The 16,883-nt window shown below is 38.9% G+C and overlaps 1 protein-coding gene across 3 annotated transcripts in view; it reads left to right on the top strand.

Annotated features, from left to right (window-relative positions):
* FHIP1A (FHF complex subunit HOOK interacting protein 1A) overlaps positions 1 to 16,883 on the top strand; it is a 199,410-nt gene that overhangs the window by 130,559 nt on the left and 51,968 nt on the right. For all 3 annotated transcript variants that reach the window (XM_075198819.1, XM_075198811.1, XM_075198802.1), the window contains 2 exons: positions 1,158 to 1,316; positions 3,379 to 3,465. In XM_075198819.1, the coding sequence (XP_075054920.1) occupies positions 1,158 to 1,316; positions 3,379 to 3,465 (246 nt within the window). The remainder of the gene's footprint in view (positions 1 to 1,157; positions 1,317 to 3,378; positions 3,466 to 16,883) is intronic.

Genomic DNA, 16,883 nt, shown 5'->3' with positions numbered 1-16,883 from the left:
CACAGAACACCTCTCACTGCTTTCTCTTGTGAGGAAAAAACAAGTAAACCCTTATTGAGTACCATGCAAATATAGTATGGTCATGTGTATGTACCCTGGGCTGGATGATGATGGGTTGTTCTAGTTTTGAGGAACAATTAAAAGAATTTCAACATTTTTCCACAAATTGTATTTAATTTGACCATGCGTGATGTAGCTGTATGTGGAACATGGTTGCCTACTCTTCCATGTCTATATTAGAATGAGACCTCCCGGGCTTCTGGGAGAGCAGGCAAATCTCCAAGACTGGGAAGAGCAATGACACAAATCTTGTTATCATGCCCCATCTACCTCCATGAACACTGAGTAGCCAGGAGCATGATGATGCAGTTGGCGTTATACAACTTGCCATGTTCCATTGATAACCCTCATTTTTCCACTAATTTGCGCCCACCTCTTGATTTCATGCCACGCATCAGCATCTCCCTGAGGGAAGCTATATAAAGTAGGGAAGTATGATGATAACATATGTGTATATAATTTGCATGGCATATATTAAAGCAACACGAACATGAAAATGATGTGCTTAAGTATATCTAACTTAGGGGAACGTATGTTCTATCCCTCTGTGCAGGCTATGAACAACCTTAAGGAGATGTGTCTACTATTCTTTCCCTGATTTTTGATATTTTTAGAGTTTTCTGGGCCTGGCTGTACTCCATACTTATTGTATTGTGAGAGGACTACATATCTATTGAACTGAGAGCAGAGCTCTTGTTGGAGAAAAGGGGATTATGGAAAACTGAAAGCAAACAATGGAAATGTACAACATGATAAGCTTTGCAAGCAGACTCTCTATCATCATAGCAAGTAGATTAAGGGGTAAGTTTATCAAACTGCAGGTTTGAAAAAGTGGAGTTGTTGCCTATAGTAACCAATCAGATTCTAGCTGTCATTTTGTAGAATGTACTAAATAAATACCTAGAATCTGATTGGTTGCTATAGGCAACATCTCCACTATTTCAAACCTGCAGCTTGATAAATTTACCCCAAAGTCTGATAACAATTATATTTTTTTGTATCCCCTAATACTTTCTTTAGAAAACTACAAATGGGAAAAAAGTTAGTCTTTTTAAAATGTGTGTAATTTTAAAAAGCTTTGTTTACTATGTTTACAGGTATTGGCGACAGGACTCAGTGGTCTTTATTCATCATTACCCACAAAGCTTGATGATAAAGGAGAAGAGTGGCATTGTCTCAATAAAGAAGACTGGCTCCAGATCCCTGCACTCATACAGTTCATGAATTCTCTTGAGTTCTGCAATGCGGTTATACAGGTTAGAAATCATGTTTGGACACTGTTCAATCAAGTATAGGCCAAAAGCAAATTGTACTGAGCATTACAATTGTTCTCATTGTTTCCCATGTATTGTATGTAAAAAAATAAAAAATAACAAATCATGTTACTAGATTTAATAACATACTAGGACCCATCAGTCACAATCATCTTGAGCCCTGCAAGTTTCCAACAAGGTTTTGTGATCTTTTTTTTTTTTTTTTATTTAGACTGTTTAAAATATAATTACCTTCAAATTCAGTTCGTCTACAAGATAATTAATGATGTTTTCTACCTTAAAAATGTTATGCTTATTATTTGTATTGCCAGACAAGTCTCCTTCATATTCCATAAAGAACATTTGAAGGTTGCTAGGATATTAATAGTTGAGGTCTGAAATTACATTACCAACAGCGGTGAATGCAATTTATTATTACTAACATAGGACTGTATACTACTTAACTTCCTTTTTTATTCTTTTTTTTTATCATCAATCGTTTTTATTGAAATTTTTTAAGTAAATGGGGGGTACAGAAAGAAAAAAAAGGGGGGGGGGAGGGGTGGAGTTCGAACACACCAATATAGCATTTGCAAGTTACAGACAGTATACAATATATAGTATTCAGTTTACTGTGGAACTTTAAACTAACTCACCAGACCTGGCCTAGGTCTAGGAAAACCCAACATAAACACTCAATCAGGGCGCCACCATTGACAAAGAACCACCAATAGCAGGGGAGGAGAAGAAGGGTTATTTACTGGAGCCCCACCCCCGTCGGTCACGTAGACATGCCATTCAAACCATTTCATCAATGGGGAAGATGGTTTCATTGAATAAGGGACATCTAGTGTTTCCATTTCAAACGCATACTGGACTTTGGTAATTACCTTTGGCAGAGAGGGGGGGGGAGCGGTGCTCTCCATGCCTGGGCTATGGCGGCTCTGGCGGCAATAAGTATATGATTAAACACATAACAGTCCTGTCTCGGGACATGAGGCGGATATACCTGGAGAGGGGCAATCTCAGGGGTCTGAGGAAGATCTAATTTGGTCACTCTCTTAGCTAGGTCAAATACCTGATATTCTTTTTTTATTATTGAACTTTAGCTACAAACATCTAACAGAAAAACGATACTATTTTACACACGCACAGCATACACCACACACCTGTATTATTGCATGCACAGACATGGTTGGGAGAATGGATTGCAGCTTAGGTGAAAAGGTGCGACAGCAATTACATGGGAGCGTCATCATCATTGTGATTGGCGTGGTCACTACAAGCTGATTTCATTGTGTAACAATAGCTTTGTGCTCTTATACGCATGCACAGCTATGCACATGAACCTCTTCTCAAACTCAATGGAGGCAATGGGGTAGCCCAAGGGGACTGTGCGTAATACTGGAATAATGGCATTTTTCATTTGTCATTTCATCATTCTCAGCTTGAACTTTAATAAGCATTGTAAGATCTATTGGAACTTGACATCAATAATATTGACACAGTATAGAAAACGCCATAAATCTACTTCAGATATATTTATTTAGACCAGATAACAGAGAGACATCTTGTACTAGATAATTATTCTTTATTAATTGCAGCTAATTGCAGCACAAAATAAATAGGCTTATGTGATAACTCAAAGGCAATGTGCTGTATTCTTATAAATGGACATTGACTGGTATACAGGGAAATATGTCTTGTCTTAGAGTAGACTTTACTAACAGGCAATAAGCCCACAGTAAGTGCAATGTTCCAGCACCAAATATGCTGCTAAGCAAACAGCTTCGCACTTTCTGAATAACAAATTGAATATCGGAGGAAGTAATCATTAAACACTTACACGCATAAGAGAGTACTATGTAAACATTTACATACAAATAGGGTAATTGGTAGATTTTAAGAGACATAGCAGAGAAGTTGTTAAACATTCATAGTAAGCAGCCACCTCTGTCAGATGCTAATCTGGTTGGAACGTATATTAGCTGCTATGTGTTGTATTATATGAATGAGTAAAGTATTACTATTATTATTATTTATTATTATTATCATCTCTTTTTAGGTGGCTCATCCTCTTATACGTATCCAGCTTGTGGACTACATTTACAATGGGTTCCTGTTACCAGTAATGGCTCCTGCATTGCACAAGGTCAGTTTGCAAATACTGTTAATTGAATACTTACCTAACACTAATATAGCAGACAGGTAGGTGTCTTTTCTCCAGAGCCATAAGTAGAAATTTTAGAGATGGGACAGGAAAGAAATCTGACACCCCCTTGACATCAACTTTAACCAAGTAAAATCCTAAAAACCCCTCTTTTTTTAAAATTCCTCCTGGTTTTACTCCTTGATCAGGATTAGGACACTCAAAAAAGAGAGATCCTATAAGAGAACTTATGCTGACTGCTGCCTCATTGGTGCGCTGACTGCTTTATGGAGGCACAGCTTAGGGTGAGGGGATGTCCTTCTGTGAACCTGGCCTTTAAGTTTTTGTGCACTTGGAGAATATGTGAATATGTATTATATGGTAATGTGCTCAAGACTAAAAAATGAGTGCGCCAGTTTTAACATGTTTGAAACTGCATTTCTCCAAGCTTACTGTTTTGCCTAGTTTGTGAAAAAATAGGGGTAAAGAAATAAGCTACACAAATCAAATTTTTAGTAGTTTTACAAATCTTCATGTTGTCAACCAGGTGAATTTCACCAAATACATTTATTTTGTCCACGTCTGATATTAACATTAACTAATGCATATTACTTAAGTGTTGTAAAAACAAATGGCAACTTTAAAAATAAGTCATTAAAAAAATGGAGATTTACCGTAAAATCCATTCTCTAAATCCATTTGGGGGACATTGATAATCATGGGATATAGAAGGCACCACGCTGGAATAGGCTCTCTTCAAACTGCAAACTTGTTTGTATACCAGCTCCTCCCCCTCTATACCCTACCATCTATATATCCTCAGTTATGTTTGCTACCAGGATAGGATATTATAGGAATGAAATTGTCAAAGAAGTATAACACTCAACATAAAAAGCTGAATGAAGAAAGGGTGGGACTGTAGTATCCTCCAAATGAAGTTAGAGAAATGGATTTTACGGTAAGTTATCATATCCTCTTTCATCCTATATGAGGGCACTGCTAATTAAAGGGACATTCCAAAGCTGCCCCAAGGGGAGGGTGTGCTCAGACATAGCTGCATGCAAGATTTTTCGTCAAAGCTGCTGTCTTTGGGAACAAGCAATGCAGAAGTTGAAGTTGCTCAATCAGTTTATAGGTTCATAGCATGTACATGGAAGGTTGAATTATCCTGAAAGGAACAAACACAAAGAAAAAATCCCTAGCTCACTGCTATAGCCAGCAAAGGAGATTCTATTTCTACTTGTACATAAAAATGCAGAAATCTCAGTTGCACACACTTTCAAATGTATGGAAAGTCACCCTCCACTCCTCGGTGCTAATAGGGTGGTTCTAGCTCTAAACAGTGAGAGTCCCTATATTGCACCGTACACATGTGTTTTTAAATTGAGAGCTAACTTACCAAGAGGTTCCTCAAAAACCTCTAAATGGCAATGCAGCACCAGCACTCCCCATCAGCTACTGATACCAACATGCCTCTCAAACAAACAATACAGAAATGGAAGTTGCTCAATCAATTTATAGATTTATAGCAGGTGCTTGAAAGGGTGGGGTTATCCTGAAAGGAACAAACACAGAGAAAAAAATCCCCCAGCACAAAAAAAGTTTTTTTTCTCTATCCTTGGTAAGGTCTGGACGGAGGACCAGATTGCTTGTGGTTACCCAATAATGCTCCCTACCAAGTTGGCCAGGAAGTGTTCACCGATCTGGTAGAGGGGGCTGTATTGTTCTACGAAACCTAAGTTCCCTCTAAGATACAAACCTGTTGGATGCAACACAACATCTGTTTGTTGTGTTGCCTGCCATCCTCTCAAAAGGCTGGCTGTCCTGTGTAAGAATGGTGATCTGTCTACCTTCAACTTCAAGCTCTGACCACATTCAGAGAGTGGAGATTCATGATTTCTGGATGTTAGATCAACATCATCAGCAGCTCACTCACATCAGTCCCTGCCCCATTGGAGCTTACAATCTAAATTCCCTAATATACACACATACGGAGAGAAAGAGAGACTAGGGTCAAATTGATAGCAGCCAATTAACCTACTAAAATGTTTTTGGCATGTGGGGTGTGAGGAAACCCAAGCACCCGGAAGAAACCCACACAAACACGGGGATAACATACAAACTCCACATTTATTTGTGTGGCCAGGGTCAGAAATCGAACTCGTGAACCCAGTTCCGTAAGGATGAAGTGCTAACCACTAAGCCACCTTGCTACCCCAGAGCCAGGATGACTATATGTTAGTGTCAGATTTTATCTACACCAACTAGGCTGGAATTATGGACACGTATTTAAGAGCGGCTAATCTGAGTTCACTGTCTAGGCCATCCCAAAAAAAGGACAAGGAACATGCCAAGTGAAAGGACAAAAAGGAAATCGTTTCTATTAGGTATAGTGCACACTGTCGTATTCCGTAATCTTTAGAGGTTTCCTGCCCCTGATTGTGGACAGGATGACATCCTATAATAACCTTGCTATCTCAAATACCCCTGGCCTCAACTCCCCAGCCATCAACCATACGAAGTGTTGGTGAAAGAAAAGTGGCCCAGACCTAGCCGTTCTCCACGGCGGTGCTGTTGACATTACCAGAATGTTAGCGTACCTTGATCTCCTAGGTCAGCCTGGTGCTTCCAGAATTATTGTGAACACCCTCTTTGTAGACCTTCTTTAAGTACCCTAAGAAGCCCGTCAAAGAGAATGTGCTGCGAGCCGAGAACTAAAGATGGCCAATGTTCCTGAGGATGAATCTTCCCAGCCACTGGTGCCGTGCAGGGGCAGCCTGGTGACATCCCCTGTCTCCTGTACTGGACACTGCACAGTCCATGGGATAAACTACCCTTCTGCCTCTCCTATGGTGCACTGTCCAGCGATGGTATATGCAGCACTATTACCGGCAGGAGTGTTCGCAGGAATTTGCTGTCCATAGGGAATATCTACTTATTAACTATCAGATGTAAGACTCAGCAGTATTGCTCTTTTCTTTTAGAATTGGCATAAAGGAAAAAAAATGGTTTAAACATTTTATCGTTTTTCTGTATGTAAATAATGTTCAAAAGCCAATTAATATGCAGAAAACAACAGTATATTAATTAAATAGGTATAGGATGACTGTAACTCTAACCATTTTTTAGTTTAAATGGTGATATTAAGAATGGCTGGATTGTTCTTTACTCACACCACTTTGATAGCGTTGAGGGTAATCTCTGTGCCTCTTGGCAGCATCTCTTCATCTGCTATAACACTGACACAACTTAAATGTTTTTCGAACACAAGATAATGTGCAGATTATAAAGTTTAAACACTGAAATGTGCTGTAATCCACTAAGGCTTCTTCTTAAGACATAAAGTGAAGTAGCTTTGTTCTTCTAAAGTCTCCAGAAGTGTGATCAAGCAATTCATTTAGTGGCTATTAAGATTGCTATAGTATCATGCAGAAAGAATTGACCTTGTCAGCAGCAATAATGCTAATAATATGGCTCAGAGGGCTGAGTTGCCTGACGCAGTTAATCCATGGCCCCTTTGTGAAATACACATTTGGAGAGTTTTTTTCCTTTCTCTCTTCATTGTGTGAATACTATATAAACATTTGCAAGAAGGTTTCTTATTTGATCTTCTATGGGCCTGGCACCCTTCAGGGCCCCATAGCTGCCGTGCCCTTTGTAGCGGCTTAGAGGCCCTGCTCCCTCCTGTGCCGTCTGCAGATACAAGGTGCTGAACGACCTCCGTACTGTATAAGACGATGAATTTGAAGTCCAAGAATACCATGTGAGTGAGCACACATCATTGTATATTAAATTTACCAATCATTATCAGACCATTTTATTAATAAGAGATAAGATCTATCACAGGAGCAAATGGTCTTCTCCTTATCTACCAAACAGTCCATGCTAGTGATAGCTTTCTCTGGTGTTTGCTTTCCCCAGGTCTCTGTTGTGAAAGCTTCCCGGAAGTTAATTTAACAAGGAAAATGGAGATACCATACTTCCCTTCTTTTAGATCAAGGTGCAAGTTTGGGAGGGGCACGGTGAAACAAATTGCCTCACTAAGCCCCACCTCCTCCCAGGATGCGGGAGGGTGCCTGCTCCTCTGGGAGTACTCCCAAAATGCGGGAACCTCCTGGACATTCAGAAGAGTAGGCAAGTATGGGAAGTAAATGTACCTGCTGTGCTTCTTTCACTGTCATTATCACAGGATGGCAAGAGCAGGAGTAAGTCATAGGGAAAATAATGCTTTATTTTTTAAAATAAAGAATTTTTTTCCGATAAGGAACATTTTAAAATACCGTATATACTCGAGTATAAGCCGACCCGAATATAAGCCGAGGCATCTAATTTTACCACAAAAAACTGGGAAAACTTATTGACTGGAGTATAAGCCTAGGGTGGAGAGAGAGTTTAATGAACAGTGAAGTAAAACATGAAGCTGTGGTCAGAGGGATGAAATCTCCCAGACATGGCTTGAAGTCCCATTAATCCAAGAGGATGTTTTCCTTTCAGTTAACCATGGGAAAGAGGGCATTGTCAGACCTACTCAGAGAAGTGTTGGGTTTTGCAAATAACCGCACCTGTGGTTGGAGAAATATATGGAGTTTTGTTCTTTTTGCTTTCTCAAGTTTGCTGTCTCCAATTGAAACTCCCCACAAGACAATTATCTGGGTGAGTGCTCTCACTGTATTACATTTTCAGTAGATCATGTGAAGTGGAACAAGTGCGTTAATCCCCTCAGTGTGAGGAGAGGCAAACACATGGAAAGTTCAGCTCAACAAAAAGAGCGCACACAGCCCACCCCACATGCCACTTTTACTGCTTACCCGGGAGCCATAGGATGTTCTTAGTACACTTGTTTTTTTATCATGTCCAACTACAACCCGAGGGGGAGGGGGATAGGGAGAGATAGTTCAGCCTTTTACTTACCTCCTCAGTGGAGCGCACGTGCGTTCCACTGCGGAAGTTCACTCGTGTACAAGCCGAGGGGCGGCTTTTTCAGCATATAAAATGTGCTGAAAAAGTCGGCTTATACACAAGTATATACGGTAATCATTTCTTTAATATATATTTTTTATAATTTTTTACTTTCTATAAGTGGAACTGGCAAATCCGGGTCACGCATACACAGATGCAAGAGCTGGCTGGTGAAGAGTATCGCTGGGCAGCTGAGTATCACTCACGGAGTACTGAGTATCACTCAACTACTCCGGGGATATTTTCTAAGTGAATCATGGCAATAGAACAGGTTTTCTAAGGAAGTTTATCAGCAATAGAAAGCCTCCTATCTCCACTTAATGGTAAATATACCCCTATATGTTTCATTTTTTAATACATATTTTTCTTTAATGAAGCAAGTCAACTATGCATAAGAGTCATACAGTTTTCAAAACCAGACACAGACAGAGGTATATACAAATGTTCCAATCATAAGACTATAAACAATGTTATAAACACAGATGTGATTACTGAGTGCCATCTTCTACAGTCACTGCGAGCACTACAACAAAAGGAGATACAGTGATAATTTCTAAACGTGTCATTTAAACTAGATTGAAAAAAATCAGAAAGCAAAAAAAAAAAAAGAAAACCTTTAGAGCCAAGGGACCACGAGAGAAAACTATTTAAACACCTTTCTCTTTTCATGTAACCTGGGAACACTAAAAACTAAATACAAGAACAACAACTACAGCAGCAATTTTAATTGGCAACACAAACCATCTTGACAAATAAATATTTAATTTCTCATTAAGGAACTCCTTAGTTGTGTAGTCTGGTGCTGTGGAATGTTATATTGCTTCTGTCTGCATCTACTTTTACCATCATTAGTTTTCTGTGGTCAGTGGGCATGTACTGCTGCGGGAATCATTGTACCAGTCCTAGAGGTAAACAGCCAGGTGCATCACTGCACTGCTGCTGCAACAAATGTTACGCTACTACTTCTGCGCCTCAGCGGTGTCGTTTATACTTTACTAGCCTAATTCCCTGGACATTTTATGTTGCTTGTACATAATAAATATTATGCTTGTTGGGCAGAAATTACAATGGGGCATTCTATTAAAGCTCTTTATGAAACTGAGATTGTTTGGCAATAAAAAAAGACTTACACTCCTGTTATTCTTGTTCAGTGCTTTTTCCATAAACCTGTACTAGATGATGTTGTATAAGCTGTATGTTAAGACTATTAACTAAACACTAATGTGCCTGCATATTTCTTAGGGGGTCACAGTATTAAAAAAACAATTTCAGACAGATATAACCATTATTACCCCACCAGTTCTAATGTGAGAGGTCAGTGTGATTCAACAGTAGGTCATACCCTCCTGTGCCTTTACGGTAACTTTTCCTTTGTTGTCCGTGAAGCTGATTGGACGGCCATAGTGGGCGATCAAATGAAAGACCGGGGGGTAAATGTATCAAGCTGAGAGTTTGCCGGCGGGTTTGAAAAGTGGAGATGTTGCCTATGGCAACCAATCAGATTCTAGCTGTCATTTTGCAAAATGCACTAAATAAATGACAGCTAGAATCTGATTGGTTTTTCAAACCCGCCGGAAAACTCTCAGCTTGATACATTTACCCCCGGGTCTGTCTAGTCTCTGTAGAGTGGCCAAATTGGTCACTGATCTAGTTATGAATAAAGATTTAGGATTTTGAAGATGACTGCATGGCTTACTATCACAGCGCACTGTCTAAGGATTAGGTGACAATAGATGACCAGGACTTTACCTGTTGGGTGAGGAAATCGTATTGGCCTTTAGCGCAGATATGTCTATTTACTGTTATCAACAGGAATATGTTGTGGCCACTCTAAATTGGGGGCCTGTTTTGCTGTTGAGGGAGCTTCTTAAATTAAAATATGTATTAAAATAAATAAAAAATCAATTGGTCAAAGTGCACCTAGATATGTGCTTCCTCGCCAAGTTTCTAACTTTGACACTGTCTGACAGAACAGTGAACACCATTGAAACCATTGCTGCGTTAGTGGGGGTGAGTTCTCCCAACGTGTGGTGTTCTTGGCATGGAACCTCCACAGCTCTGCTAGTTGAGGATTTAAACTGAAAACACATTATAGGTGGGTCTTATGCAAAATTCATTTCACCTTTTAACCAGACCGAGATTTTCAGGCTCGATAAAAGTTTGACTTTCTAAGCCATAAATAGAAGGAAAAAATATATGATTTCACAGAGGGTTTGGATATACACTGGAAGCTGCAAAGTGACTAAAGCTGAGCACATATGCAGAAAATTACTGCTCATGATATTTTCTGTAATGATTTTACCAACGACTGAAAGCCCAGATGAGAATGCAGATTCAAGTGTACACACATACATGATTTACTTTAAGATCTGTGCTCTTCATCTCTCATAACCATCTTCTGAAAAGACCGTGACTCTGTATACTCTATAGTGATCTGCATACATTGCTGGTCATGAGCGCGTACACACTTCCACATTTACCCAACATCGTTTCATCACTGATTGTGATTTTTGTTTTAGGACGTTTGTTAAACCAAATCAATAGATGCTATGTTGTTTAGAATGATAAAACATAATCATGGGAACGTACACACTAATGCAATATGTGACCAAATGTCATTTTTCGTGTGATCTGCATATTAATTGCATGAATTTTCTGTAGTGAGTACTCCGCTTAACTTGCAGAAGTGGCCTATCTGAGCCTGTATTGTGGGCCAGTGTCTTGTCCAATAGTGCGCTACATTCAGTCAGTGCTTCTCAGTGTTTCTCCGGCTCATACTTCTTATTAAATTGTCATAACTTTAGTAATGATATTTAACAGTGCATTTACATATGAAGCATCGTGCACGATATGTGGTTTAATTCACGTCAGGTGTTTGAAATTGCTGTTTACATTGGCAGCTTTAGTCATAACACAGTGACATATAATAATCCAGGAATGCCAGAGCTACAGTGTAGTATCAAAATCACACCCTGAAAGTGGTCAGCACAGTTAATCTGATCATTTTGCTGATCGAACGCCCTCTGACTTACTGTATTGGCATAGATCTGCTACAAGTATGTAGTGCAATATCTGTAGATCCGAAAATGAGTTTTATTCTACTGCAGTACGGTAAATTAAGCTCACGTTCATTGTGTGTATGGAGTAGAATATAGGAATATAAGAGTATCTGCATCAGAAGGAGGAGTGTGAGTAAGTTGTGTACAGAGTGTTGTTGTTTTCGCCCCTTGCTGTGGTGCTGTAAATCACTGGGCAGTGTAGAGAGGGATAGGTAAATGTATAGTTTACCCCACGAGCCCTACTGATCACAGCCATCCTGTTCCTCAGAGCTATTCTTAAATTAAGTGTATAGGTATTCTAGAATAGCACAGAAAGTCGATAATAAACTGCAGAGTAAGATAAATTATCCTATTCACTTGACTCCTGGTACAGGTCCAGGTCCGTCCAGGTGTATTGCCGTTCTGCTAAACTGATGGCAGAAACTGACCCCACCAGCATCCCCAAAAAGCAGTAAATTATCTGTAAGAATCTCTTCTGTTAAACTAAAGTGTAATTCAGTAGAGCAGATTACACATGTCAGTGTGACCAATCACGGTCCCATCTTTTATTCTATAAGCAGGAATTACAAAGATAACAATAACAGAACCAGAACTACATAACTTTTGTGATATAAATAAACATGTACTGATATATCCACACTGTATGAAAATGTAGGCTGTTAGAACTGAGGATTTTGCAGAAGGTAAAACAAAATATACACGTCACGTCACTGATATACAGAATATTATATATAACACTGAAGTGGGGCGGTTTAGAATGTAGATATATTTCTAGAAATACTACCTATATTTGTTTTCCAATTGTCTTTTCAGAGAAGAATTAGTGTTTTTTGTTTAGTGTTGAGCACAGATAATGCAAGAAATGACATGTGCACTGGGCAACTAAAACTGTGAGTCTCAAGAAAAAGGTTTTTACCCCATAGGGCTCCTTGTCATACTGTTGAGTGTACACAGGAATTCAAGTGAACTATTTGGTTTGCATATTTACTGTGTACTTTACATTTAAGAGTTGAAACAATAAGCAGATGCCTTATGTTATAGTGCGTTATTAAATTGGATAATTTATGAATAGTATAGGTTATTAAGTTTCTAAATGTGGAATGTTATGTTTATATATGGTTTGGGAGCAACAGAAAGTGCATGTGCCCGATCAGTGCTGGAGTCGCTGGCTTGGTAAATACAGGTTTTAAAAAAAAAAATCCTTAAGGAGGGTCATAAATGGGTTGGTAATGTTAGTAATTATGTTTTAACTGTAGGACCCATTACTTGCTGTTCATATGACCATGGATGTTTGTGTTTGTGTTCCTGATACGTATACTTCCACTCTTTGACTGTAGTTTAATCATGCAAGTTATTTAATGGTCCGTACTGGTGGGCTATTCTGTGAGAACAGTTTACCAGATCAACATGTTAAATTAATTGGACACCTCTTAAAAGCACAGGCCAAAAACCGCTTAAGATTGATTGCAGTTTAATGGAATCCTTCCACTCCTGGTAGATAAATGTAATCTGGTCACTTCTACGGTGCCTTTTTATAATTATGTCATTCTCGCCCAGCAAGACGGCATCTGTCACTGGCAGATCTTGGATTAACAAGGACCTCTCAGGTTTTTATCTGTAAATAAATCAATACTGCTAATAAAACTATTGTTTCCTTTTTCTATTATGGTGCTTATTATTTGCTGTATGTAAGTTAGACTTGCTGCTGTCTCTGCACATTGGCTTAATCTCCAAGCATGCATGCTAAAAGCTGGCTCCTAAACCAGCATTCTCATAATTGACTGCTGCCTTTGCTAAACACTGCCTTTTCGAGTGTGAAAACAGTAGTGATTTTCTCCCCAAGAGAGGACAGGAAGGATATTATACTTGCCCACTGCAATGTACTACATTGAGCTTGCACAAGCATCTCAGACTTAGAACTAAGCTTTTAGTACACGTCTATCTTATAGATATTCAGAATTGCACTGATCAGTATAGTCCACTTTAAAAGGATTCAAACATAATTATTTTTCTGTGCTCCCTTTGGATGGTGTTTGGGGTAAGCTGTCAATAAGGATTGAGGACAGGGGACCCCTGTACCTTTAGAGGGTATGTACAATCAATAGTGTCAAAAACATCAGCAATATCAAAATTGACAATAACAATATACATTAATAACAATGAAGATGATAATAAAAATAACAAAAATAGTCCAGAAAAAGGGGGGATGAAAGGAGAAAAATGGAGGGGAGGGTGATGGTATCAAATAGGTAAATATAGGATACTGCCCCCTTAAGGTGAATAGGTGGTATAAACACAGGGCAGACAGCTGGAGAGTGTGCTGTACGGTGGTATTAATAATAATTGTAAATTGTCTCTTCTTGTAGCAAAGATGGCATGTGTCCACACAGTCAGTAGCAGCATATTATTTCGGGGGAGGATGTTGTTTCCAGATCGGAGAGTAAGGTGCTCAATTGTATTAAGCTCACGCTTTGATGTGCTCAGTGTTCTTAGAGGGTACTTTATTGTCCCCTCTTCGTGTGTCGTCCTCACCGAATGTCATTACATCACTTATGTGCAGCAGGGGACGTATGCTCGGTAGGGCGTGATCAGTGCCAGCTTCCAATTGTAGCGGTTATAAGTCTGTTCCGCCTCGGCAAGCAGGCTGGCATCAGTTCTTCAGGAGTGGAAGTAGGTGGATATAGGGTAATAACCCAATGCATTTAGCCTGCAAGAGAACTTTTTCAGGGATATGATGACGGTTATACTAACTTCCATGTGTGTTTTTAAATAGGTTCTTGAGGCGGCTATCCTTGCAATTATCGTGAGTGTGCATTAAATATCTTACTACTATTTGCAGATCTTAAAGTGGACCTGTAGCCCCCGCACCCATCCCACTTCATCTGAGGGAAGATTAGGCAATTAATATTCTAAACAGTCCATCCAGCATGCTAATTGCAGGCACTTACATTCCCCGGCTTTGAACAGCCTGTACTAAATTTCCAATCACACCAACCAAACATAGACCTATGTCCTGGCATGCAGCACTTCTCAATTTTCTGCCACCCACCTTGAAACCTGTCTGGTCAGCACTTGTTGCAATGCATCCGTTCCCTGAATGTTATATCCTGCAGGCTCTACATAGAACGTTGTACTACAATTTTTTTCCATATATGGAGAAAACCCTACTGTGGTGGCCATGCAAGAACCAAATACTGTACAATTCCCTACTGGGGAAAAAAAAATAATTGAAAGTGAGAATAAATCACAATGGCACATTGATGCCCACATAAGTAGACTAAAACATTTACTGAATTACATACAATATATCTGGTTTTTCATATTCATCTATTTGTGGTGTTGCTCTAACTTGATCAAAATAACAACCCTGAAAAAGTAAGTTCTTTATATATTTTTGCCTTCCGGTTGGGCAAAAAATGTAAATATGTTTATTCAAATATCATATAGAAATCACTGCAGAAAAAAAATGTAATCAATTCCACTGTACCCCAGCATTGTGAGAGTATTGAAAACTGTAAGGACAATATTTCCCCCACACTCCTCTTGCATATGCAGTTTGTATGTAGATTTTGCATATGAAAATTGCAGCATCAGCCGGGGTACAGACCTACTGATGGGTGGTGACAGCGTAGATCAGGGACTTCTTTGCCGAGTGCTGACTAGGCACATAAATGTGCAAAGTCTTACACCCACATGCAATCAGTTTGCGGGATAAGAGGATTTAAATGATACTTAGGAGGTGAAGAAGGGGTATTTAGCGGTATTCCTTATTTAGCAAGAAGCTACAGCGCATTTCTCTCCCTGCAAAAGGACTTGAATTTACCACATCTTCAAAAGTGGGGAAAGTCAGAATTCAGTCTATCATTTGGGATGCCTTTTACACCTTTCAGTCTATCATTTGGGATGCCTTTTACACCTTTCAGTCTATCATTTGGGATGCCTTTTACACCTTTCAGTCTATCATTTGGGATGCCTTTTACACCTTTCAGTCTATCATTTGGAATGCCTTTTACACCTTTCAGTCTATCATATGGGATGCCTTTTACACCTTTCAGTCTATCATTTGGGATGCCTTTTACACCTTTCAGTCTATCATTTGGGATGCTTTTTACACCTTTCAGTCTATCATTTGGGATGCCTTTTACACCTTTCAGTCTATCATTTGGAATGCCTTTTACACCTTTCAGTCTATCATTTGGAATGCCTTTTACACCTTTCAGTCTATCATTTGGGATGCCTTTTACACCTTCCAGAAACACTCTATATGAAAGAGTGCATTTCTAGCTCCTAAAATCATTAATTCTGTACCCAAATAGGCTTACAGCTGTAATAACTAAATCTTGTATCAGGTAATATTAATTTTGTTTCAATGATGTAAGAAAACAGTATTTTAAAACCCCCAAAGGGAGTGAATACTTGTTATAGCCACTGGAAAGAAACTTACTGAGTGCCACAGGAATATATATTCATTGTCACCAATTTGTGTCTGACAGTTCCTCATCTGTGAAGATAACTGGTTCTGCATTGACATTGACTTGTAAAAGTGTCAGCTGTCACCAAGAATATGCATGAAAGCACTTTTTAAATGTTCGTAGTGGCTATAACTTGCTGGGCATGCAATCAATGCTGGCAATCCTGAAGAGGAGATTAATTACACCCTAGATTGGGTCAGGTACTTGTTATCAGCAGAATTCTAGCTCACCTAGTGTTTTATCATGGCAGATACAAGACATTAATAAAGCTAATTAACTCTGTGTTTACAATTCTGCCTTTAAGCAGAAGTTCTCTGCTGTATCTCTTAATTATTTCATCAACACTAGCTTCACAAGCTGCAGCCTTTATTTTATTATCCCACTTACTAATGAATTTTATTAGCATAGCAATATGAACACCTAAGAGAGACTATATAGTGGCCTGGGCAACTGCATTCTGCGCGACTTTTCTCTATTCTTGCTAATTAATGATCAATGATTCTTGCTAATTAATGATCAATGATTCTTACTGATATTTACTGCTTGTGGTCTCTAGTATTCTCTATCCTTGTTTAATAGATGTTACTTTCATAAAGAAAAAGAAATGTGTGCAATGAAATAATGTTTGAATGAGATTAAAGTTAAAAGCTTAAGGACAGTATGTAATTTAGGGGTCTAGGGCCTAATTCATTAAGGATCTTAACTTAAAAAAACTTCTTATTTCAGTCTCCTGGACAAAACCAGGTTACAATGCAAGGGGTGCAAATTAGTATTCTGTTTTACACATAAGTTAAATACTGACTGTTTTTAATGTAGCACACAAATATCAACATTAAATTTCGGTGGACAAATAAGCTATCAAGTATTTGTGTGCTACATGAAAAAACAGTCAGTATTTAACTTGCATTGTAACATGGTTTTGTCCAGGAGA

The sequence above is a fragment of the Mixophyes fleayi genome, chromosome 1, assembly GCF_038048845.1.
Source record: "Mixophyes fleayi isolate aMixFle1 chromosome 1, aMixFle1.hap1, whole genome shotgun sequence".
Classification (NCBI taxonomy): domain Eukaryota; kingdom Metazoa; phylum Chordata; class Amphibia; order Anura; family Limnodynastidae; genus Mixophyes; species Mixophyes fleayi.
The sequence above is the reverse complement of the archived record's forward strand: the minus strand, read 5'-3'. Positions and strand labels throughout refer to the sequence as shown.